Source organism: Pteronotus mesoamericanus, unplaced genomic scaffold (genome assembly GCF_021234165.1).
Source record: "Pteronotus mesoamericanus isolate MK-2021 breed Mesoamerican mustached bat unplaced genomic scaffold, CSHL_Meso_final scaffold_408, whole genome shotgun sequence".
Lineage (NCBI taxonomy): Eukaryota > Metazoa > Chordata > Mammalia > Chiroptera > Mormoopidae > Pteronotus > Pteronotus mesoamericanus.
Genome location: NW_026555315.1, coordinates 6,248,691 through 6,274,667, shown reverse-complemented (window position 1 = coordinate 6,274,667; position 25,977 = coordinate 6,248,691). Strand labels below are relative to the sequence as shown.

At 46.5% G+C, this 25,977-nt stretch overlaps 2 protein-coding genes and 1 long non-coding RNA gene across 4 annotated transcripts in view; all 3 read right to left on the bottom strand.

Annotated features, from left to right (window-relative positions):
- HEATR6 (HEAT repeat containing 6) overlaps positions 1-5,264 on the bottom strand; it is a 31,325-nt gene extending 26,061 nt beyond the window's left edge. Inside the window, exons 1-2 of the mRNA XM_054592986.1 lie at positions 5,033-5,264; positions 2,522-2,629 (exon numbers count right to left, since the gene is read on the bottom strand). Coding sequence (XP_054448961.1) covers positions 2,522-2,629; positions 5,033-5,251 — 327 coding nt within the window. The 5' untranslated portion in view covers positions 5,252-5,264. The remainder of the gene's footprint in view (positions 1-2,521; positions 2,630-5,032) is intronic.
- A 1,937-nt stretch (positions 5,265-7,201) lies between these two features.
- LOC129086488 (uncharacterized) lies at positions 7,202-11,151 on the bottom strand. Its single transcript, XR_008530818.1, has 3 exons — positions 10,961-11,151; positions 8,387-8,487; positions 7,202-7,386 (listed from the first exon to the last, which is right to left on the bottom strand). It is a non-coding gene; the product is annotated as an uncharacterized LOC129086488 (long non-coding RNA).
- An 8,758-nt stretch (positions 11,152-19,909) lies between these two features.
- Positions 19,910-21,250, bottom strand: LOC129086683 (C-C motif chemokine 4). Of its 2 annotated transcripts, none has more exons than XM_054593354.1 (3): positions 21,175-21,250; positions 20,575-20,689; positions 19,910-19,997 (listed from the first exon to the last, which is right to left on the bottom strand). In XM_054593354.1, the coding sequence occupies exons 1-3, from the start codon at positions 21,248-21,250 to the stop codon at positions 19,910-19,912; spliced, it is 279 nt and encodes a 92-aa protein (XP_054449329.1). The 2 variants fall into 2 exon arrangements, with proteins under 2 accessions (XP_054449329.1, XP_054449330.1); XM_054593355.1 differs by having other exon boundaries at positions 19,910-19,982.
- Between the last annotated feature and the right edge of the window lie 4,727 nt (positions 21,251-25,977).

The following is a 25,977-nucleotide window of genomic DNA, read 5'->3' as shown; positions in this document are numbered from 1 at the left end:
TCACTCTTCCCCTTTACTCCCTCCCCTCAAAGAAGAGCCTGGCAAACTCCTTCTAACTCTTCCCTGAACTGCCCAGACAGTGGCAGCTGTAGAGAGACAGATAGGTACAACTCAACAACTGAAATTTCTTAATTCAACTAAACTGCCTTATATGTAGTCAATGCTTAACAAATACATTGGGAAGAAAAGTCTACTCAACAGCTACTACATTTTCACCATAACGTGGTGAATACGACAGGAAGAGATGGCCTATCCCTGTCCTCAAGTCGTTTATACTCTTGTTGGGACAGAGTAGGCTAATCCAAATTTCAACTCCCAGACAACTGAGATCAACTGTCATCAAATGCTAGAAACTTGGTTAAGGGCTGTAGATGCCCGTTGGTAATTAGAAACCATTCCAACTGGCAGTGTGACAAAGATGATGTACCTGAGAACAGTACATACGCGGAAGCTATCGCATCACTTTGACACGTTCTAAGCTTGGAAACAGCCTTACTCCACTTATGAAGTCACGTGCAGCAGACACTGGGGGTAGCCTTCCTACATTCGCTGCCTTTTATTGTTGGCAGAGTAGATTCTGTCTGGGTGCTCACGTCTCCCACGTGGGACCTGAGGGTAAATCCTGATTAGTCTGAGAGACTGGCTCTCTGCCAGGGGCAATCTCGTCCCCATGGAGACATTTGGCAACATCTGTAGACATTTTTGATTGTCACGACCAGAGGCGTCCTACTGGCATCTCATGGGTAGAGGCCAAGGATTCTGCTGAACATCCCACAACGCGCGGAAGAGCCTCTCACAACAAAGAATTATCTAACCCAAAATATCAGTGGTGCCCAGGATGAGAAACCCTGATGTTAGGGCTGAGCTTCACGCTGCAGTCACGCGGGGAGCTTACACCCTCCGGGGGATCCGAACGCACAGCCACGGTTGAAACCGACTTAGGACACTCATGGTCATCCCATTCCCTGATCAAAACAGTGTACAGGGGTTCTCATACATCTCCCCAAACGAGAAACAGGGGAGGTCTGCAGGAGAGTCTGTGGGATAGATTTCCCCGTTCTTTAATAGAAAAAAACACAAAATAAAACAGTTCTTTGCTTCTGCTCAGTGTTACCCACTTTGCAGGGGACGCCTGGAACTGAAGCAGCCATCGCAGGACTGTGAGAGGCGCTGGCGGAGGACGACGCATACACTGCGGGTGGCAGCGGGGAAAGAGGCCAGTGGGCCTCTCGTTTGTCAGCGCCCTTACAGCGGCCTCCCCTGGGGCATCATTAAAGAAGATTGCTGAGCTACTCTGGGTCGGCTTTTCTGTTTCTCACACCCAACAGCGCCTTGAATTACACAATGCTGATGGGTAAGTTTTGTGTGAACTACATCCCTGTACTCATGTGCTATCTTACAATAACAGCCTTAATATTAATATTTTAAGTATTTCTAAAAAGATAATAGATTTACTTAGCAAATTGGAATAGATTCTGGAGAGAAGGGAGCTACAGTACATACCTTGACGTAAGTAACAGGGGCCTTTTTATCTAGCATCCCCTGGCTCCCAAGCCATGTCTCATGTTTTAGGAAGACCAAAAGGAGACCACAGAGTGGTAGTTTTGGGGAAGAGGAAAAAGTATCAGTAGGAAAGGGGCAGAGGAGTACTGCAATTTATTCTTAAATCTGTTGATCAAATACAACTTCCATGAAAATGTCTCAGACCTGGGAGCCTGAATGATACTGGTTTCTTTAGAACACTGCTAATGAAGAAACTTCTGGACTTGTGCAGAAGATTTGTTTTTTTGTCAGAGTTATAATTGTTTTGCTATCATTCTTAGTGGCCATTTCCTTTTTCTTTAGCTTCTCAAAAGACCGCTCTTTCATACCTATCACAGATGTAGTACTGGGTTGGCCAAAAAGATGGGTTTTTCCATAAGATGGGTCTAGTAGCGCTTAGTTGTCTTTAACTTCGTTCAAGACAACTTTGTGAGATTGTACTTTGACAGTTGTCATGTCAGCGTGTATTTTTAAAAAACATATCAAAATTGGTGATTTCGTATAACCATTTTAATTATTATTAAAGATGGAAGGAAATAAGCAACATTTTTCATATATTATACTGTATTATTTCAAGAAAGATAAAAATGCAACTGAAATGCAAAAACAGATTTGTGCAGTGTATGGAGAGAGTGCTGTGACTGATTGAATGTGTCCAAAGTGGTTTGCAAAGTGTCATGCTACAGATTTCTTGCAGGACGATGCTCCATGGCCATATGCTCCACGGCCAGACAAATCAGTCAAAGGTGACAACGATCAAATCAAGACGTTAATTGAGAATAATTAATGTTATACCATGCAGGAGATAGTGGACATACTCAAAATATCCAAATCAGTACAGTTACTGATGAAAATGAAGAATGTATCTTTTATTTTACGGAAAAAACTAAACAGACTTTTTGGACAACCCAATGTTTCAAAGGTACTTAGTTATTCTCAAAGTTCCTAACCTGAATTCTAGAGTTTCATAAATGGTTACCTGTAACGTGTTAAGTAAATGGTGGATAAGCTGAGACACTTTGCTGACGAGATGATTCTGATTCAGAGGCACCAGTTGACAAGCTTGGACAAGCAGAGGGTTGACATCCTACGAAACACAAGAGGACAATGGAAAAGTGACATACCTATTAGTGAAGACCCTCCCTGCCCCCCACCACAAGAGAGGTAAATAGGAAAATAAAAGTGAATGTCAACACTTAAAAGTGGGGCAAGATGAAATTTGAGGCAGAAAGTAGAAAATGAGAGCACAAAAACAGGATGTGCTAAAAAAGGAGAAAAATCAATATGGATTTTGTCAGGCCAAAGACTCCAGAGTCTCTATACAGGTAGAAGCAGTATAATTAAACAAGCACAGCAAGGCTTCCATAGTATAAAAGCAAACACAGAAGTTAAAAGTACCAAAAAGTAGTAAACCAGATTCTCAGTGCCACTGGGAAAATCAGAAATGATGCTCGCATGAATTTAATGTAAAATTAGAGACTTCTAAAAACAGCTGCGCTGTTCGTTCATCCATTAATGTTCACTGAATAAAAAGGCTCCCAGCACCTGCCCTGTGCCAGGCAGTGAGCGAGGTCTTTGTGCTCCAGAGGTAAACAAACATATTTCTGAACCCCCAAAAGTTCACAGTGTAATGAGTGAGACAAAATACTCACAAATACTTAATGGGAACCAAGTGCTAACGGAATTAAGTCCAGACTCTGGGGAAACAGTAATTAGGGAGGTCTTGTGGAAGTGATTTTTAAGCAGAATCTGGAATGATCTGAAGGATGAGTCAAAATCTACAGACAGACAAGGCACTGAAAGACACTGCAAGCAAAGGGAGTGGAATGTGCCCTGGCCAAAGGTCAGGGGGGCTCAGTTGGTAGGAGTGTCGTCCCATAACCGAAAGGTTGAGGGTTTGATTCCTAGTCAGGGCACATGCCCAGGTTGCAGATTCAATCCCTAATTTGGTCATGTACAGGAGGCAACAACTTGGTGCTTCTTTCTCACATGAATGTTGCTCTCTTTCCCTTCCTCTTTTTCTAAATGAGCAATGGGAACAAATGTCCTTGGGTGAGGATAAAAAAAGGATTTTAAAAAAAGGAACAAAGTGCAAAGACTTGGAATACTGGTGGAGTGAAACACCAGTAGGTGCCTGAGAAACACTAAGTTGTTCAGGACTGACACAGGGCACAAAAGGGGGAGGTGCAGAACAGGAAACTGGATATTTTGGTGCAAAAATATCAAATTACACAAATAAAAAGTGCCCAACTACTTCTTAATTCCACTTCATTCCTAGTGACACACACTATTACTCTGTTGTGAACTCTTTGTATCTATAAACACACATGCATTTTAAATCTCCCATTCTATACTGGTCTTGTCCTGTATGAACCGTTCTGTAACTTGCTTTGGCCACTTACCAATATGTACTGAAGATCTTCCCAAATCAAAGTTTTACTATTGTAATCAGATTTCTTCCCCACTAAAGAAAAGATCACTCTGGCAGCAGAGCAAAGAATGGTTTGCAGAAGCGTTGGCCTGGAGGCAGGCAGTGCATTAGAGGAGACCAGTAAACAGTCCAAGAAAGAGTCACCTAGCCTGAGCGCCTAAGGGGTTGGCAATGGGAATACAGAGATGGACTGAGATAGATTTATGAGACAGACTGTAAAGAATCCGGATTGGACAGGATCTAGAGGGGAGGAAAGAGGAAGAAACAGTTTGTGCCTGTGTGACTTGGCAGACTGCTTGTGCCTGGGTGTGTGTCGGGGGACTGGACCAGTTGGGAGATAACACACTCATTCATTTGTAGGAACTGTCAAATTGGAGGTGGCTGTCAACACCAGCGGCAGTGCTATGATGGGGTCAAGAGTTCAGGGGATTTGGAAAGTAGTGTCCAAAACCTGATGTGCGAGAGTATTACTCCAAGTACTTAAGGCAGAGAGGGCAGGGCCTAGCGTGGAGGAACAGAAAAAGGCAGGGACTCTGGGACAGAGTTAGGTTCCAATTCTAGCCCTGCCTTTGCCACCAACAGGACATTGGGTCTTTATGAGCCTCTGCGTTTTTATCAGTAAAATAGACCTAGTTATACCCACACTCTGAAGTTCCTGGAGCTTTGCATGGGAAAACACAATATGTGATCCGTGTACCATGTACTCAATAAATTGTAGCAATGAATTTCATGTACACAATATTCGGGATGCAGGGAGTGGGGTGGGAAAGGGGGGCGCAGGGAGGAACCAGAGATGACACATGAGTTGGTATCAGAGCAGGAGACAGCAAGTTGGGTTTCGGAAGATGCAAGTTTGTGAAGCACTTCAGAGTCTTCCAGATAAAGAGAATGTGTCCCGGTCGGAAGGTGCAAACCAGCCCGGAATTAAGGAATTCGGAGTTGGGGTGCGAAAAGCCCAGAGGGGCAGGCGGAGCTACCAAGTAGGGTCCCTGAGGGGTGGGGCCGGGGCCGGGGCCGGCGGATGCTCCTGGAGTCCCCTCCGCCGGACACCCCGCCTACCTCCGGGGCCACGCCGCCGCCCTCGCTGTAGTTCTCCGAGATGAGCTGGTCTAAGAGCAGGTGGATCTCGGTGCGGGAGGAGCTGCTGTCGTCCGGGCGCAGGGCGCAGAGCCTGGCCGACAGGCGGCGGAACCCGGCGCCCTGCTCTCGGGGAAGCTCCCGCGGCGCCTCCCGCGGCGACCCGCCCAGCACGGAGCTGGCGACTTGCACCGTCGCCATCTTTCCTACGTTGAACAACGGGGGAAATACTTCCGGGACATCCCGGACTCCACACTCCAGTTCCGGAAACAGTTTATTTGGACCAGGACCCAATGCGACTGGGTTCCAAGATTTTGGGGAGCGGCTCCTGAGACTGGTGCCTGGCAAATACCCTTTAGGAATTAGCTTGGAGGCCGTTTCGTCGCCGTCCTCTCCGTTGAGTCCTGCCTGAAAGGCGGAGACTCTGTTTGTCCTCCCAGAAAGTTTGGTCCTGAGCAGGGCCGACATTCCTGTTTAGTACCAGCGTTTCAGATTTGGGCTGTAGTTGGAGAGGCGCCGCCGTGGATGGCAGTGGCAGAAACTGATGGTTGTATTACATTCCTGTACTTAGATAATTTCACAGCCCCTGTTTTTTTCCCCACGCACAAAACCGCTCTGAATAAAGGTTACCTGCCCCTGTGTTCCTTGCAGCAGGCTGTGAATCCATCGTTTTGTGGATCTTGAGAGACCTCACCACACAAGAGGAGTAATTTGGGAGTTCACACAACCACGTAAAAATATAACCTATTTAAGGGTGACCTGGTTGAGGTTGGACACCCTCAAGATTTCCTGAAATCTTAAAAGCAAAATACTGGAAAAGAAAATTGCCATTTAAAAATCTGTGAACAGTTTTTAGTTACCCAAGAAGTGAAGCCTTGACATTTAGGTTTGGGCAGGCTGAGAAAACCTTTGAGTTGTGTAAATATAAAGCAAATTCTCACCGTGGCTCTTAGGGAAAACCTTGAAGTCACCTGAATGTACACGTTTTATCCCGAGAATAAAGTACTTCTGTTCAGCAATGAAAATTGGGCATATGCTTTAGAAGAGCTAATTCTCGGAGGACGTTGGGCTTCTTTGGGGAGAAATAGTTGTTTTTTGTCTGACTTCAGATTTCATTATGCTTGTATATTGTTTATTTTGGGGATGTGTGCATATGCAATGTATGTATATATATATTTTTTATATTTAAGCATTTGCTCAGAGAACATCAGGAGCTGAGACCTAGTCACTGAGGTTTTAGTCTGACTTCTCCTAAAGCAGAAACGCAGATGAGGTTAGCGTGAGTGATTTATTCAGGCATGAACATGGAAGAAAGGAGAATCAATACAAATATGTGCTATTAAGTTGGCTACTGTAGGAGGTGACTGCTCAGTCCTTAGGACTTTCCGAGACTTTTCGAATGCTCCCAGAATCCCCCTCATGAGGAATGGAAAGTGAAACCCACATATCTGTAAGCCTTTGACCTCTGTTGCCAAGTGTTGCCACACCAAGCATAAATTCTTCCATGCTTCTGGGTTGAGATGCATTGGTATGTGATGGTTCCTGAACAAGTCTCTTATTTATAAAAACTATGTATCGTCAAGGAAGTCCTGAGGCAAAAGTGAGTGGTGTGGAGTACTAGGCTACAAGTTTAAGGCAAGGCTGGACAAATTTTCCTGTGCTAAGCTGGTAGATGCCTGAGATAAACTGGTTGCTGTAGCAATTATTACAATAGGAGTGTAAAGCGAAGAGTGTTTGAAAGAGTGCATGCAAGATGTCCAATCCACGGGGCTAGAAGGATGTAAGGCCTAGTTATCGCACAGTGGAGGTGGCATGAAAGAGACAGTGGAAAAGATTTGGGTTTGGTGTAGCTCATCTTAGGTTGCATTGGATTATAGTTAAGACCCTAACACTTACCTGCTCTATGACTTTGAACAAATAACTTAATTTCTCCAAACCTTAGTGTCCTTATATGAAAAATGGTAATGATACTAAACATAGTTACAAGGTTCTTGTAAGGTTAAATTGGATGATGCTTGTGAAGAATATAACACAGTCTTTGTTATACAGCAAGTGCTCAGCAAATGCCATCTGTCCCCCACTTTCCCCTTCTCCCTCTCATCACCCCTGCCCAAATAACTCAAGTAGGGTGGGTACTTTTAACAATGCTGATTTATTAAAAGAAACAGATTTTTTTCCCTTCCCCACCACATCCCTTGTAATTTCCACCCACAGATTTCCATGTTCATCTGTTTTCTTGGGCAAGGAGCTCCAAACAGCCACATCTTTGAAGGTAGGAGCTCCAGGAAGGGGTGAGAAATTAATTGAAAAGGATGACCCTTAAGAAAAGTCTTCATCTGAAAAATGGACAAAAATTATGCATGAGACCTGCTGTTAGGGGGACCCAATGCACTTAATACAATTGAGAGGTGACAGTTCCAGTTGTGGAAATCAATAAGCACCTGCAAAGAGCCAACAAGGCCAAAAAGCATCCCAAGGATCGAGGGTGGATGGGACCAATAATATATTCTGAACACAAATGGGTTATTTTTAAAGTATATGTTGATTCTGTTATATTTAATACATCTTAATTTATAATCAAAACCGAATCACCGTAGCTTTTATGATTTTTTTCCATGTAATTGCTACTGAAAATAAAGAAACAATCATGTGAGGACCCTGAAATATTTTTACAGGGAAGGGCTTTCATAGGTAAATAAAGCAATGTGCATTAAAGGCTTAAAATGATCATATTCTTTGGTCATTAATTACACTTCTTAGAATTTATCACAACAAAAATTAAGGGCACACACACCAATTTAATATTCACTACAGCCATATTAATACTATAAAAATGAGAACTACATAAAATTTGTATTAACTGAAGTTGCTAAGTATATGAACATGTATGATGGATTTCCATAAAGCTATTAAAATTGATGGTATAGAAGCATCAGTACTGATATAAAAATTCACTACCTATTTCTAAGTGAAATAAGAAATCACACATTATCATATTTTTATACAAATATTTCATATTTGTGTGTGTTCAAAGCATTCCCCAAAGTGTTAAGCGGGCATCATTTTGGGATTATGGGTGACTTTTATCTGCTTTTTGATCAAGTAGCCTGATTTCTCTCCAGGGTATACTGGATAACTAAATTATTTTAAGGATTTGGAAACCACTATCCTGTGATAGATGCTTCTTTTAGGGGGAAGGGTGGGTGAAGAGGGAGAGTCCACAGAGAGCCAGACTTCTGTCCCATTCACTTCTGGAAAGTGCCATCGGGGCCAAGTGTAGACCCTGCCTGGCGTGGTCGAGGTTGGAGGCAGCAGGAAAGGGCCTGCCGTTTTTACCTGTGCTCACTTTGTGGCACAGATGTGGCCACACCCATTGCTGACGCAGCGCTCGCCCATGTCGCAGTCCCAGTCGCCTCTGCAGAGTTCAACGCAGGCGCCTGCAGCAGAACAGACCCGCTGGATGCCACCATGCTTTTGCCATGGGGGCCAGAGAGGACAGCCCTTGTTTAAGGAGCCAGTTCCCCCTTTTTTCTTTCAGTTCAATACACAATGTCATTGAAATGATACCTTGCAGAATAGTATTCATTAACATCTTATATATTTTGGTTAAAAACAATCCATTCACAGAATCCCAATAAGGTAAGACCTACTTTAAAGATGTGTGAGGAGGGCACCTGGTGGGATGTCCGCAATGCGTTGGGTTGGCCAAAAAGCCTGTTTAGTTTTTTTCTGTAAAGTAAGACACATTTTTCATTTTCACCAATAACTTGATTGATTTGGACATTTTGAGTATGTCAGCTGTCTCCCACTATTGGCTCCTAGAGGGCAGGGGCCGGGGCGCTGCTAAACATCTGCCAGTGCATAAGACAGCCCCACAGCAGAGGGGTAGTTATTTGGCCAAAATGTCAGCAGTACCAAGCCACTTTTGACACCTTCCACCGGTCACAGCACCTTCTCCATACACTGCACAAATCTTTTTTTTTTTTTTGCATTCCAGTTGTGTTTTTACCTTTCTTGAAATAATAAAGCATAATATGCTGAAAATGCTGTGTATTTTTTCCATCTTCAATATTAAAATGGCTGCACAAAAATCCACCAATTTTGATACATTTTTTAAAAAGTGAATACTGATATGACAACTGTCACCACACAATCTAACAAAATTGTTTTGAAGGAAGTTAAAGACAACTAAGCACAACTAGAGCTGTCATACAAAAAAAAAATCTTTTTTTGGCCAACCCAAGTACTTGCAGACCTCAGGGGAAATTAGCACCGTCCATCCACGGTGCTATTAGCAGTTGTTGATTTATGGTGAGTGGGTTAAAGCCTTCTTGTCTCCACTCACTGCAGCTTGGTTATTCATCGTATCTGTTCGTTCCTTACTTTGTATAAAGCAGAGAGGTAAGTTACTCAGGAGATACAAAGATGTAAGGTAGGGTCATTACCTTGAAGCGCCTTAGGGTTTAACAATGGAAGTAAGACTTATGTTTAAAGCACTGAAAACAAAGCCGTTTGTGACAACTGTCCTTAGGTATATCCAAAGGACTAAAGGGGCTCTGAAGACAAAAGACATCCCTTCCAAGGTGGGTCTTGAAGTACAGGACTTTTAAAAAGGCAGAATCGAGGCGGGCAGCAGAGTGTTGTGAGAAGAGAAAGGAATGACTGGTGAAAGGTCACAAAGGGAAAATGTGACAGGGCCTGGACCTGGGGACAGGCCATAGGGTGGCTGGGGCACAAAATTCAAGGAGGCACTGGCACAACCCGGAGAATGAGCAGCTCCTTCACTTTTGTCTCCTGGGAACCTCACCTGCCTCACCCCTCACCTTGAAACCCAGGGAATACGGGAGGACCTGTAAATGGAAGGCTGGATAAGCATTAGGAAATATTTGGGAGTTAAGCAGGAAAAGCAGGTGGGTGGGGGAGTTACAGAGAAGGATCTTGAGCATTGGAGGAGTTTGGATTTCGTTTGGCAGGCCAAGAGAGGGATACAATTACCATTTACCTAGGAAGGTTATTCTGGTGTCAGCGCACAGAATGAACCCAGATTCAAAAAACAATTAAACTTCAGGAGGAAGAGGGGGCAGGGAGAGCCGCTGAGAAGCTGCTGCACTGGCTCAAGCATGGGGTGCAATCAGGGCTGGAAATACCCTGGCGCAATGGGTGGTGGAAAGGAAGGAACGAATGAAAGAGGCAATTGCAAAGAAGGGACCGGTATTTGGCAACCAGCTGAATGTAACAGGAGGAGAGCAGAGAAGGGAGAGGGGTTAAGTGATGAATCCAATGTCCTCAGGGAGAAGGAAGAGATACAGTGAAAATAAGCCAGGAGAGAAGAAAGTCCGAGGGTGGACGGCAGGGCAAAAACTGTCAGGGGCTGCAGGGGTTAAAGACGTTGGCCACGGAGGAGAGTCAGGGGTTTTGTCAACAGGACCCGGGAGAGGAGTTGGGCAGAAAAGGGAGACTCCAGTCCGTCTTCAAGGGGTTAAGGGATAAAGTGCGGGGAAGTGAGGGCAGAGAATTAAGATCACTTTGAAAATGTCAATGGTAAAAGGAAAAGATGAGAGCGAGGTGATTACTGTTTAACATAATTAAGAAGATACTTTCTCCGGACAATGCAACGTATTTGAAGAAAATAGTAGAAAGAGAGATGCTGGGGGCATGGAGAATGGCTGATGAGGGGACAGAGGAGGGGTGGAAGGGAGTCCGGATGGAGGGGTGACCAGGGAAAGGAGGGGGGGAAGTGGAGGCAGAAAGAGGGATCCCGCAGCCAGGTGGTCCCTGCCGGGACTCCCTGACTAGAATATTTATCCTCTTGTTTCTTCCCCTCCTCCTCCTGCAAATACTGAGCTTCGATGTCCTACTTTCTGGCTCCGCAGTTTGAGAAGAATGAGGCTGCCTTCCACCTGGACTCACCCAAGAGATCCACTGGTAACACTGCAGCCCGGAGCTCCTGCACCTCCAGGCTGAGGGTCATGGCGACCACAAGGAGGAGGAAGCCTGCCAGCTTCATGGTGCGCTTGGAAGTCTTCCGTAAAAATGCAGCCGCAGGGCTGAAAACAGCTGAAATTTATGTCCTCCCGCCCACTGAGCTGAAATGCAAGGCCAGGGGTGGGACTCGGCCCAGCCCTGCCCAGAGGCTGATGTTCCTTCAGAACACACGCCACGTGTACTCTGGGTTATGCCACGTTGTTGCCTAAGCAAGTCTCTGAGCCAGCGGAACACCGTCCTCTGATTGACACATAAAACTCCTAAACCAGGAAAGACAGGAGTAACTGAGAAAGGGGGTGGCGGAGGCACTGACTTTTATGAGGTACTTTTATTCGCACATTCATTTTTCAACACAATTCTCACATGTGTTCTCTGGGTCTGGCATAAGGGATATGTCTGTGGAGAAGTCGCAGCCTCGGAACGGGGTGCTAGGTCTGGAGGTGCGGTCCGTTCTCCTGCCTCTCCGCTCCCTGCTCCAAGCCTAGCGCCTCTGGTGTGGGTGGCAGGGAGACGCTGTGGGGGAGCCAGCAGGGGTGCTCCTAGGTCACCTGCAGGTGGTAAGGAGGTGACCTGAGTCTCCTTCTGGCTGGGCCTTGAGGCAGGATAGTAAGAAGCTAGGAAAGGTCCTGGGCAAATGGAATGGGGAGACTGAGACAAGAAAATTAAAGAAGGCCAAACAATTGGAACAACTTATGCCCAGCTGGTGAATTGCAAGACCTTGTCTTCCCCAACCAAGGACACTTGAGAGCAAATGGTTTATATTTCCCCCTATCCCGAGAACACAAAGACCCCTCAAAGTAAAGAACAGAGACCTAATTAGTGCCATTTGTGCTAAACCCAAAGACAGATGAAATCACAGGAACAAATAATGAAAACCCCGCTAAAGCCTGACAGACGCAAGATAAAGGTAAAACAGTGAAGCAGACCAGAGAATCATCCCAAACCACCCACCATGTGCTCATTCTGATGCATCGGCACATTAAAAACACACCTGGAAAGCTAATGAATGTTCAGCTGAAACCCTCCCTTAGATTCTGACCAGAAGAAGAGAGATAAAAACCCTCAAGACAAAGACCAAGTGTGGCTCCTTCTAGAACACACTCACGTATGTCCCTTCTCGGGTATCAACTTTTTACTTCCTTCTAAATCCTAAGGGTCCCCATGAGATTTGCAAGCAGGGGAGCAACATGGGCCATGGCAGCTCGTCCCGGGAGACATCCTGTCTCCAAGCCCCCCCTTTTCTCTGATGGCCCAGCGAGTGGGCAGCAGCTCCACCATGGCTCACTCCTTTCCTACAGCGTTTCTCGGGAGCTAAAGCAGAGCAGCGCCTAGGCTCTCCCCATTACTTCTTCTATCCTAAGTCCTCCCTCTGTTTCATTGTCCCCAGCTTTAATCAATATATGCTTACAATCACCGGGACTCACCCTGGCCAGTGTGGCTCCGTTGGTTGGGCATCAACCCACAAAGCGAGAGGTCACCGGTTCAATTCCTGGTCAGGCCCGGTTGGGGCGCGTGCAAGAGGCGACCAATCGATGTTCTTCTCACACACTGATGTTTCTCTCCGTCTTTTTTCTCCCTCCTGTCCCGGCTCTCTAAAAATAAATAAATAAATGAATGAATAAATGAACAAACAAACAAATAAATAAATAAACATCTTGTAAAAACTCACCTGGACTCGTGTTGTGAAATCTTCCCCACATGGAGTCAAGAACCCACACACCACAGGCCGGCCTAAGGCAGACCTGCTCTGGGCCAGTCTGTGTCCGGTAACAATAATACATATTAATACTTACATAAATATATAAATAATACATGAAATGTTGAAATGTCTTTTATTCAAAGCATTAAAAATGATGATTAAATGATATCTTATATAATGAGCATATCATAATCATAATATATACACATATATGGGCTCATGACTAGTTTCTGATCTTTATATAATGAGCATTACCTGTTAAGCGGGGGAATGACGAAAGGTCTTTTAAAGGGGTCTCTGTTAATGAGACCCTGGGCTCATGGCAAGGGCAGAGGCGGAGGCAGAGGCCCCAGGCACACCGAGGGGTTCCTGTCCCATTTCTGAGCAGCAGCAGAGTTTTGGAAAGGCCAGGCAGGGCCGACCCGGGGCGCACCTGGCCGGGGGAATCCGGCGCGGATCCCAGCCTCACCTGCGTGGGAGCTCGCAGCTGCCTGTCGCAGCAGACCCACCAAACATTTAAGTCTGGGGAGAGGATGCCAGGAAGGGGCTAAATGTTGCCCTTCCTAAAATGCAGTGTCTGTAATTTGCCACTTCAATGAATTCTATAATTATGTAAATGTCTACTATTGCAAAAACAGAGGTGGCATTATTTTGAGGTGTCCGTCCAGTGCCTCTTTGGTTGCCGATTCCGCCCAGTCTCCGGCTGCCCGGTGACTGTCTTGCTCCCGGAGTCACAGCCGCCCGTGTCTGGTGGGGAGGGTGCACCAGCCTGGAATAAAGGGGCCAGGGCTAGGCGGCTGGTTTCAGAGGAGACTACGTTGAATTAGACAGCAATGGGCTGTGCTGAGAGAGAAAAGTTATTCCTAGATTTCAGAAGTGCCCCTTTACACACAAGAACAAGGCTTAGAGATGTGAGCACGCAGAAAGTGCAGGACATGGTATAGTTCTTGTCCTGGGGAAAAGGGAAAGTCCTTGTGTTAATGAGGAAGAGGGGGTAGACAAGCGTGGGGGGAAGCGGGAGGGAGAGAGAATATCTACGAAAACAAATATTTATAACCTTCGCCCTACAGTTTCACTCCTAGTAATTTATTCGATAGGAAACATTTCCATTGGTGGAAAAAGTATATAAAATCTTGTCCCTTATAGCAACCTACACAAAAACATAAAATGTCAAGTTAATAAATAGCCAAGAAAAGGGTATTGGTTAAGTGAATGGAAATTCACTTATGGAAAGGAAATTCATTCATTAGTAATCATATAATCCAAAAAAAAAGAGAGAGAGATCTACTAGTATTTGTGCTGATATGGAAAGATGTCCACAACTCATGTTAAATTGTAAGGTATGCTATGCACAATAGGATACTTTATATGAGGTAGTATGATATATGCTAATGTATGCAAATGACAGCCACGGTAGAGGGCCTGGGCTCCTTCGTTATACTTCCCAGGCAGACCCGGCTCCCCCTCATCCTCTCTGTGGCCGTGCGTAAGCCATTCACCTGCTGCAGCCTTAGTTTCTTCGCCTGTGCAACTGAGATTTAAAAGCAGTAACCCTAGAACCTGTCTGGCCAATGGCAGGGACTCAGAATTTGGTGCTTCTCCCCAGAGTGACTGTATGTCTTCCAGGGAAGCAGTTAATGCATAAGACTGGTTAATCCTTCTAGACTCCAAATATAGAATAAGTACAAACTACTATTTTTCCAACACATGTGCAACTTGTAGGCAATAAAATACAGAGTAGTTTGACTGGGTCAACAGGATACTACCAGCCGGTGGGTTGCCGCATATTTTTTTTTAACTGTAATGGCCCCCGTGAGCCAATTTGAAAGTGGGAATCAAGAAACTTAAAGGGGTACATGCCATGGGTCTGATTGGAGGCTCCTCAATGTGTCTCCGAACAGTAATAACAGGGTTCAGATTGCAGCCAGGGATTCAATTTGGGATTGGGGGACTCCAGACACCCTGGTTTCTCACTTTGCATGCGGGGGATGCGTCCTCTTGGTGAAGGGCATCTCCAGAAATGGGGTACACCTGGCTCCCACGCTCCCAGGCTTCTTCTCTGCCACTTAGTGAGTGCCGGGTATCACACCAGTTTTAGGGAAGTGGCTCACACCTTGGTCTCGTTTATCTGTCACAGGTCCCTGTGAGTTAGCTATCCTTAATCCCAATTTATAGAAACCGAGGCTCTGGGAACTTGTGTAATCTATGCAAGACTCCAGGGCTAGGAAAAGGTAGGCGTAGAATATAAATTCAGTCTGATTTCCAAAGAAAGATTTGAAAAGACATCTCCTCACTACTGCTGCCAAGTCCCCGTGGGGCCAGCAGCCTTTTCACCCACAAGCCGGGACGGTGACGGCCACCCCGGGAACAGCTGCCCAGGGCAGAGCCCCATGCCCCCTCGGGGTGGGGCTGTGTGGGTGCTGACCAGGGGGATGAGGGGGTTTGCGCAGAAAGCCCGTCAGCCAGCCGGCCCGAGCCAGGGAAACCCCCCTGGGGCGGAGCCCACTCGCTCCCATCGGGCTCTCAGAGAACATGGAAAGATGGGTCGAGGCAGGAAGAAGAGGTCCCAAGTGGGGAGGCGAGCCGTGAATGGGTCAGGGCACTGCCAGGAGCTGCTACACCAGGACACACACGGTGGCCACTCTCTACAAAGATGCTGCGTGCTGTTTTGTTTTGTTTTGTTTTGTGTTTTGTTTTTTGTTATAGTTTGAAGGGTTTGAAGGCAACTCCAGAATGATGTGGATAGTGTTCCTGCACAATTATGTCCCTGAGGGAGGCAGCAGGGTGTGCTAGAAAGTATTTTGACTTTGGAGGTCAAGAGACCTGCCATTTATTAAGTGCCTGATGTGTGAAAAAAGCACATAAGCTCTTTGAAACCCAGTTTCCAAGTACTTGCAGTAAAAGTAATGTTTTCCAAAAGGATGCTATGGAGATTAAATGCAAAAGTGTGAGATTTACAGAGAATTCCACCTGACCTCTAGCTCGTTCTGCCATGCAGGTCATGCACTAGGCAGTAACCGCCAGCAGGGGGCGCAATGAGGTTAATGGGAGCCCACACTTTGCTCCTGAGCCAGGAGCTCAGGCTCTACTGTCCCTGGTGGAAGAGGACACCAATCTTGAGTGGAAATTGGGGACACTGTTGGGTATGACAGCCTCTTGGTGTCACTATTTATGGTGCAACCCAAGTGACTTAAGAAGGAGGGTAGAAAGGAATCAGGGCAAGGTGAGCAAAAGAAAACAAAGCATCTGATTCACTCCTCAGCTTCCTCATCTGTAAAACAGGGGTCTCAAAACTAAAGCTCTCAAAGTTAAATAAAGTAATATACTTGAAAACAACTGGCACAGAGAGGTTGCCAAATACGTATTTTTCACCCTCCTCCCTCTTTCGGGGGATGCCAGCTCATGGCAAAGGGCAATTGAAACGTTTCCTAAAAACAAGTAAATATTTCATAAACACAACTGAAATTGTTTTTAAAATGTATGTGATTTAAAATAAAATAAGCAAAAAAGAAAATGCATGTGACTTGAAAGTAAAAACTCAAATAAAAGCATTATTGTTGTCAAATAATTAAAAATTAAAATATATTCAGCATGTTGAGGTTCATCAAACTTTTTGTGTATAAAGTACATTCTCTCACAAGAGCAAATTGGCAACGTATCTTTGGATAAAAAAAATGCATAACCTTTGAGCCAGCAGTAATGTTTCTCCGAACATTTCCTAAGGAAATAATCGAGGGTGCGTGGAGATACTTAGTTCCCAGGGAATCCTTTGATAGCAACATATTAGAGACACTTAAATGTCCATCAGTCAAAAATTAGTAAGCAAAATGTGGTATATCCACAATGAATATGCTTTGGAGTTGTAGCAGTACCTACATTGTCATGAAGAACTGTTTACTACTTATTATTGAGTGTCAAAAAAAAAAGGAGAAAAGTTTTTAAAATGTTTGTGGAGTGTGCTGCAGTGATTATTTTGTACCACACTCCCTGAAGAGATATAACATAGGTATATGTATATATATGAACACACATGTAATTATGTGTATTTCCTGGTGATGAGATGAAGGGCACATTTTGCCATCAATTTGTTCTGCAGTTTCTGACTTTTCTAAAATGAGTATATGTTCCTCTAAAAAGATGCAACATTTTTTCAGGATTCTCATGCTTGGAAGTGTTGGGATAAAGGGCCTCATGACCAGCCTTGCCCTCGGGAGGGCAGGAGCCGGGAGACCGCAGACACGCAGGTTGTGTGCCTGCCGCCTTCCTGGGCGGGAGTTCAGACGGCGCCCAACTCTCCTTCTCCCTGGAAGGAAACGCGGAAGGAGTTCGAGACCTACCTCCCCGGAGGATGGGCTGTGGGGACCAGGTGAAAGAGGTGAAGGGATTAAGTGCCAGTTGGTAGTTACAGAACGAACGTGGGGACGTGACATACAGCACAGGAAGAACAGTCAGTAATATTGTAGTAACCACATCTGGTGCCAAGTGGGCCCTGGAAATACCAGGGTGAACACTTTGTGTGTAACATATACGATTGTCTCATCACTGTGCTGTACACTTGAAAGCAATACAAAGTCATTCTGAAAGTAAACTGTAATTGAAAAATTTAAAAATAAGTCAATTTCACATTTTAAAAAAAGAGTTAGAAAGACCTATTTGAACAATGGGGGAGCCGACGTGCCCACAGCCCTGCCCGACGCACTGGTTGCCCTGCCCGGGCCCTGCCCGCTCGGCACCGGCGCTCACAGCTGCCGGTGAGAAGGCAGACCCGTTAAACGCTGTGAAGTCCTACAATTACAGAATAAATTTTAAAAGTGCCTTTATGGTATTATCAAAAACCATCAATTACTTAAGTATAAATCTAACAAATTAGGTTCAGAAAACTACAGTATTGCTACGAAACGCTTTGAAAATATCTTAATAAACAGTTATTGCTGTATACTGGGAGGCGAGGGTAGGAAGGGACAAAATGATAATGGGGAAAAAACACCATAATGATTAAAATTAAAAAATTAAAAAGAAAACAGAGTGATATGCCAAGTTCCTGCATTAGAAGACTCATGATCATGGAAATGTCCGTTTTCCCCAAATTGAACTTTAATATAATTCCAATTAAAATCTTAAGGATTTTTAATGAAATTTTATAAACTGATTCTAAAACTTACACAAAAGTTCCAAAAATTAAGGTAATCAAGACAATCTTATTTTTTCTGTTTTTTAAAATTACAGTTGACATACCATATTATATTAGTTTCAGATGCAGAACACAGTGATTAAACATTTATATGACTTACAAAGTGTTCACCCCAAATCAAGACAATCTAAAACAAAGTTATTAGGGGTTTAGGGTGGGGAGGGGGGAAAAAAGAAAAGAAGGAAATTAGCTAATTTTATGATTATTACTTATAGTAGGACGCAAAGGTAATAACCCAAAAAGAGAATGGCGCAAGGGTAGTACTGAAAGGTCACAGTATAAAATAACTAGCAGAACAAAAATGCAGACCTTTCCAAATACAAAACATATAGTAAGAGAGAGAAAGGGAGGCAGATTACACAAATAAAACAGGTTACATAGTGAAAGATTATATACCTAATAAAGAGGAAATGTAATAGTAAATAAAATAACAAAAAGGTAGGATGGGTTGTCCTTTTTGGCACCACAGAGGCAAGTCATAAGGAGCACAGAAAAGGGGACTATCCTGGGACTTGGCTCTGGCTGGAGTCCTGCTGTCACACACTTGCTGGGTGGCAAGTCACTCCTCAGTCCTTGGCCCTCAGTTTTCAGACCGCGAGGGGGCTGGGCCAGATGGCCTGCGAGGGTCTTCCCAGCTTTGACAGACTGCAGTTCTGCGTTCTGTGGGTTGAAGCCTGGCTGCGCATGTAGTTCTATCTCAGAGCCCTGTTCTGACTCATGGAACAAGGTCGCACCCAACACACTCCAGGGCCAAATCTGACTTCTCTTCTGTCCTCATGATGATGTGCCGTCTTTGCTTTGGGCTTCAGAGACCTGACCCGCTAACTAATCTCATCCACACGACGCTGCTAGGAAAAGAGACACTATGCCCATTGTAAGTGAAAAAGCTGAGGCTCAGAGAAAGAAAGAGAATCTTCCAGGTGTCAGACCCTGTGACCTCTGAAGAGCCCTTCTAAGTGGATAGTACTGCCCCCACTTTACAGATGTGAACACTGAGGTCCATAGGGCAAGATGAGCTTCCTAATGATACACTGGCAATGAGCGGCAGGGCCCCTTTTCTGGCTCGGAACTACCCCATCTTCCCTCTACATGGTGCTGCTGCTGCTATTTACAGCTTCTCTACAGGATGTGAAATGAGAGCCCTAGCATGACGCAGTCCTTCTGGCTCACCCTCTCACAGTGCTCTCCAAACAGACCGAGAGGCCTGAGCAAGTCACCTCACCTCCCTGTCTCTGTTTCTTCGCCTGTAAAATCGGAGGTAAGAGTCCCTATTTCTTTTTCTTTTTTCAAAAGATTTTTATTTACTTATTCATTTGTAGGCAGAGGGGGAGGGAAGGGAGAAAGAGTGGCAGAGAAACATCAATGTGGGGTTGCCTCTTGTGTGCCCCCTAGTGGGCACCTGGCCCACAGCCCAGGCATGTGCCCCCCACTGGGAATACACCCAGTGACCCTTTGCTTCGCAGGCAGCTGAGCCACACCAGCCAGGGCAGAGTCCCTATTTCATGAGGGTGTTAAAATCCTTGTTGAAAGAGTTAAGTGAGATCTTGTCTTTAGAGCATTGCGCCCACATGAAGTCCTCAGCAACTGCTCATTCTGACTGTGTTTGGAAACAGTAGTGCGTCCCTGTGAATAACACCAAGCAGGCCCCATCCTACCACATCAAGTGAAAACACAAAGAAACTGTATTTTTTTTTTTTTTAGTTTTATTTTGAAAACACAGGATCAATTGCATCACCCACATATCTGCAAGAGCAGAGACACAGTGGAGGCAGACCATCCCCACAGGAGACATGTGTCCTTTGGTAAAACCAACATAAATTATGGAAATAACACCAAATACTATAGCAGAGCACATGATGAAGATTAAGTTAAGAGAAGGAACAGGGACTGCTGGGAGCAGCGGTGAACACGGAGAAGGTGCATCGTGCTGAGAAGCGCGGGGCTCCGGGACTTCCCTGAAGACCTGGCCCCGCACTGGGGCGGCTCAGTTCAGTTCGAGGTCGTTTATGTACTCCTGGACCCAGGAGTCACTGGGGTTGGAGCACACCTGTCTGCCCCTTTTGGTTTGGAATCTGTGGAAAGAGGAGCGGATAGATTAGAATCGCACGGGACCTTGTTGGTGGTAGATGTCTCCCTCTGCGTGACCACAGTTCACGTGGGACAGCTCCAGTGGGCAGCAAGACCCTTCCGGGGCCGTACTGGAAACGGACTCCTTGTAACTCCCCCCCTGGATTTAGCTGTGGCCTCAAGGTTGCCCAGATTAGGAACCAATTAGTTTTACAATCAACATGGCTGTGTCTCCCCATTCATCTTCTAGTGCCCCAGCAATAAATTTTCCATGTGTTTTTCTAAGCATGGTTTAAGAAATCAGCCCACACGTCCTGTGATCTTTTTGACTCTCTCTGGTTCCCTTGCCTCTGGCTAATTTTTTTCCAGAACCCCAGCATCTTGTCCCTCGACTCCTTCCCAGCTCCTTCCAGGACTCAACAGGTGACTTCATGACTTTGTTCCTTACTGCTTTCTGGGAGGGCTTCAGCCCTGAGACCTGCCACCCTACTGTTAGAGCCTCTCTCCCTGCCCTAAATAGGCCCCTAATCTAACCCTGCCCTCGCCCTTGCCTCCCAGAGCAGCCCAGAGGTCTGTACTTACACGACAGCTGGCTGGGAGCAAAGGCTGCTGGTCTCGTAGTAATCTACCACGAAGTCGCGAGGAAGCTGCCGCGTGGTGAAGCTGAAGCAGCAGGCGGTGGGAGGGTCTGAGCCCACTGGAAAGAAAGGCCCAGGTGAGATCAAAGCTCCATGAGGAGTTCTTGCTTTGGTTTTTAGTAAAAGATACTCAAGCGGCATCTCTGTGGAGTTACCAGATCCCCAAGTACGGTCCCTTGTACCCAACTCCACCTGCCCCAGGTAGGAGTCTTTTCCTGAATACAGGATCCCAAGTGAAGGTCCCAGAGCTGGATTGGGTCTCAGAGTGCACGTCTAGCTCCATTTGACAGATGAGGAAACCAAGACACACAGAGAGACGGGGACTTTCTTAAACAAGTCTGCTGGCTACTATTTCTTAATAAAATAGGAACTCGACTATAACCGAATGTCTAGTAGACACTACATTTAACAGCAGGCTACTTAAAAATCTTCCCAGCTCCCTTCTGTGCCATCCCCAGATGCCACTGTTGGATCAGCCCCAACTGGAAAAGCGGGCTGTGCCTACACATGGCCCCAGAAGTAGTAGCTGGATGGACACACTTACTCGGTGCCGAGAGCGCTGGAGAACAGAGGGCAGCGCCCAGAACGAGGAGAGAGAGGACGGTCACGCAGAGCTTCATGGTCTTGGCGGAGAAGAGGCTTTCTCGGAGCGGAGGCTTACAGACCCCAGAAGCTTCAGAACCCGACTGTGTTCTGTGCTGACACTGAGTTGGGACCCCCTCTTTATAGGACCTCTGAGGACTGGAACAGAGGTGGGAGGCCAATGGAATTTCCAGGCTGAAGATGATGTCATGGTGCCGATAAGGAAACCGAAGCTAGCTGACAGTGGGGAGCTCGTCGCAGCTCCTCTTCCCCAGGGCGTGGTCATCATGGTGGAAAGGAGGGGGAGGTGGAAGGGAAGGGGGCTGTACCCTGGAGGGAAGTGGTAGGCCAAAGGCAATGACCGAGGAGAGAATTGTAAACCCGAGAGGAAGGATGAAACATTCACACCTGCTAGGCGAGGCTTGTAGACAAGAACCCCGCTGCTCTCGGCGGCTGGCACCCCCAGAAGTTGGAGGCTTCGTGTCAGTCTTTCCAGGGTTGCCACAAGCCGGGCCTCAAGAAGGAAGGGGGAGCCAGGACTTGAGGTCACATCCCTGGGCCTCCTTCTGCCGGGCTGAGTGACCTTAGTGCCCTGTATGCTTCCCTGGGCATGAAGAGTCCAGCACTGAATGTGCAGAAGGACAATGGTCTACTTACTGAACACTCGCTATGTGCCAGACTCTGGGCGAGCTGCCTTAGGACACGACGTCAAATCCCACCCCCACCCTGAGCAGGGGTGCGACTGTTCTTGGGGGGCCGTAAAGGTCGCAGAACAGAGGGGAGCTCACTGACGCCCTCAAGGCCACAGTTAAGTTGCTGTGCCCAGATTGGAAACGAGAGTCTTCTGACTATAAAATCCATTTGCTTTCCACCCTGTTGCTGCAAATACAGAATGTGGCCACAGAGCAACTGTTGCTCGCTAGGGGCTTTGCACCGCACAAAGGACCATCTCACTAGGGCTGAATGCAGGAGTTTGGGCCAGTCTATTCTAGAACAAGAAGGAAACAGAAGGGGAATTCAGGAGTTTGGGCCAATCTATTCTAGAACAAGAAGGAAACAGAAGGGGAATTCAGGAGTTTGGGCCAATCTATTCTAGAACAAGAAGGAAACAGAAGGGGAATTCAGGAGTTTGGGCCAGTCTCTTCTAGAACAAGGAAGGAACAGAAGGGGAAAGAAATAAAAGTTTCAGTATGTTCACTGGGACCCATAATAGAAAAGGGGAAAGAAACCAGTAAGAATCAAGCTTGGAAGACCCAGACAAAGCACGTTCTTCCATAATTGACCTGTAATTTACAAAGCGATCCCCTCAGTGAACCCAACACTCATCTGACACAATGTGCAGCCATCACAATAGTATTGACTATATTCCCTAGGCTGTGCTTTACATGCCCCTGACTGTTTTGTAACTGCCAGTTTGTACTTCTTAATCCCTTCACCTTTTTTACGTTCATAAATTATGTCTAACCGCTATGCCGTACACCTGAAACTAACATAAAATGATATTGAATGTCAGCCTTAATTTAAAACATAAAAAAAGATGTCTCTCTAGTATAAAAATGGGGTTGGATATACCCAGCAATGAGTTTCCCTACGTTATGGATCAAACATGTAACCCAAGCATGTGGGTGTTTCCCAGCCATCGAAAGGGAATTCCTTGTGTTCCTATAAAGCCCCACCTGGTTCGGCAGCTGGGTTCTGGGAGGCTTCAGCCCTGAGGCCTGACGCTGCCATGAAGGTGACCCGGTGAGGCTCACAAGGCCAGGAATACCGCGGTACGTGCCGCGGGCCAGAGGGTCCGGTTAGGATGGCTGGATTAAGATCTCTGCCCACCTTCAGCTCAACTGTTCTCTGACCCACCTGCTCACACCCAGCCACCATTGCTACCTGCCTCTGCCATGAGAAAAAAAGAGTAAAGTGTGAAAACAGGAAACCAGGCGCACCGGGTGCTGTAGAGACAGGGGATAGAAGGGGGCAGAGCAGCATCGTGGGGTGCTTTAGGGTCCCCAAATACAGAACAGTGTCATTTTACTGCCTCTGCCACCACCTACACACACACCCCCCCCACACACACTTGTACAGATTGTACTTCTTTCTGCCACCCCCGGTCCTCACCCTTCTCCTTGTGTGAGTCTTGTTTCACATGCTCTGATCTTCACCAAGACCCTGTCCCCAGTTCTACTGTTCTGTGATCCCTGATATCGCGATGCTAGTACCTCTCATGGTACCTCCTGGTCTGTGGAAGACCTTACTTGAAGGGAAAGAGGATGTGACTTGTGTTCCCTGGGATTTACACAGACTTTGTTACCCATGCCTTTTCCGCTCAATCCAATTTAGAAGTCATCGCCCTTTGTCAGGGAAGGTAGAACAGAATGAGGCCCCATCCCTCACGTCAAAGACTTCTTACTCTAGCGATGGTGTTGATAGTGACAGAAATAACTACCCCAGCCCTGGCTGGTGTGGCTCAGTGGATTGAGCACCGGCCTGCCAACCAAAAGGTCACCGGTTCGATTCCCAGTCAGGGCACACACCTGGGTTGTGAGCCAGATCCCCAGGTTGGGGGTATGCTAGAGGCAACCGATTGATATTTCTCCCCCTCTCTTTCTCTCTTCTCCTCTCTCTATAAATAAATAAATAAAAATTTTTAAAAAGAACTAACTATCCCATGAGTCTCATAAAGTATCATAGCAGAGGTAGAAACAAAATGTCAGCACATCCCTCAGCTGTAGACAATAGTTCCACGTCAAGTCTAAATTTCACCGTGTGCTCAGGAGGAGCCTTTACAGAGAGGCCTCCGTGTAAACGAGAGGCGTGTGCTGGCTGTCCAGCTGGGGTCGGGGGGCGGTTTGGGAGATTCCTGCTCTGGGGCATAAGGAGCAGGAGGACGGAGAGGAATGGGCAATGAGTCTGCACGGAGCTGTGCTCTGAGCCAGACTGTAGCTTCCTAGCCTTGGTTTCGTCTTTGGCTCATGGGGGAAACGTTTTGTTCATGAAGTCCCAGCAGTAACGTTGTGTTCACACTAGCAAACTTCAACACCAAGAGTACAAAGGGCTTGTGTGCCAATATGTTTAGCTAAGGTTTCTACAATGAGGCCATTTCTAAGTAATAGGTAATGGAGAATGATAAGAAATGCTTCTTGGATACACAGCAAAAAGATCACAAAAAGGGGGCTCATCTCTATGGAAGCTTCCCTAACCTCTTCTCCAGCTGGATTCTGCATCGCCCTCTGTGCTTCTGCAGATCTGGAGCTGCCTCCTGCCTGTAACATCTCCACCTATTTGATTGCGTCCCACAGGGGGACAGAGAGCTCCTTGATGCAGAAAATGTGTTATGCCTATCTCTGTGCACACAGTAGGTGTTCAATAAATACTTGTTTAGTAATCATCTGGAGGCAGCCCAAACTACCAGTTTTAAGGGAAGTGGGTATGACAGGTAACAGGAGGCAAACTCCACTTGAGTTGAGTGACGTAAGAGCAAACTGGGCATTCTTACACTGTTCGAAATGTGATTCCCCAGCCCTGATGAGTTAATAATTCCCCTCCTCCCCCTCTCCTCAGCCCGCGTACTCAGTGGCTTTATTGTAAGGGATACTATTTTAGGACTCGGTCTTTTCAGCTCAGGAGTCTGAGAAACGAGAGAGAAACTTGACACGGTTTTAGGGACCTCCAGATGCACGCCAGGCCTCCCCCTGCCCTGCCCTCCTGCTCCAGGGAAACTGTTCACTTCCCCTCGCTCGTGGTAACACAGAGATTTCCCCTTCTATGCCAGCACTGTGCTCATAACTCTGTTCTGGGCACTTTCACATCTGTTTTGTCACTTTGTCCTCCCAGCCTCTGTAAGCCGCACGTATGACTGGCAACCCAGAAGTGACAGGCTTTGCGAAGGCCCCGGGACTTTTGATTTCTGCCAGCATATCCCTGTCCACGGTTTTATCTGACCCCAATCTGTTTTGCTCTTATAGCAGAACCTAGAGAAGTTAAAAGACTTGATTGATGTCACACAGGAGACACAAGGTCTTCCAACTCCTGGTTCAGAGATAACCAAACTTCCTTTACAGGCGTGGCCCTCTGAGATGCAAACATAGGGGATCTCTGAAGATACCAAACCCTCAGGGGGATGCCAAAGTGGATAAGGAGCAGGAGACAGAGGTGACCGGTCTTGATATTCTGTGTTCTAGAACGAGAGTGCTGAGATGCGTGAGTGTGGGGGAGACCGCTGGGTGCTGGAGCCGAGAGCACTGGCCCCAAGGAGGTGGAATGCCCAGAACTGGCGACGTGCTTGCAAGCGACTTCTGCTGTTGGAAATCCAAGGTGAGCCGCAACACCTGCGAACCAAAGGGTCGCCTGTTCACGTCCCTGGCAGGGCACGTGCCTGGGCTGCGGGCCAGGTCCCCAGTTGGGGATGTGCGAGTGGCAGCCACACACTGATGTTTCTCTCCCTCTCTTTCTCCTTCCCTTCCTTGCTTTCTAAAAATAAATAGAATATTTTTAAAAAAGAAATCAAGAAGAAGGTAAATCCCTTGGTTTTGCCAGTATGGTAACCAAGTCCCTTGGGGGAAACAGGATTGCAGATTAAAGAAATGAGCCCACAATTATCCAAAGTGAGGGGTTCAGGACGGAGCCCGGGGGAGGATGGACTGGTTAACTGGTTGAAGCAGTTCCCCAGGGCGGCCACACTCCCCCCGCAGCCAGTCGGCCCCACTCTTCTTAAAGGGGAAGGACCTTGACTCCCACCACAGCCTGATCTGTGCCAGTCAAGGGCGGAGGG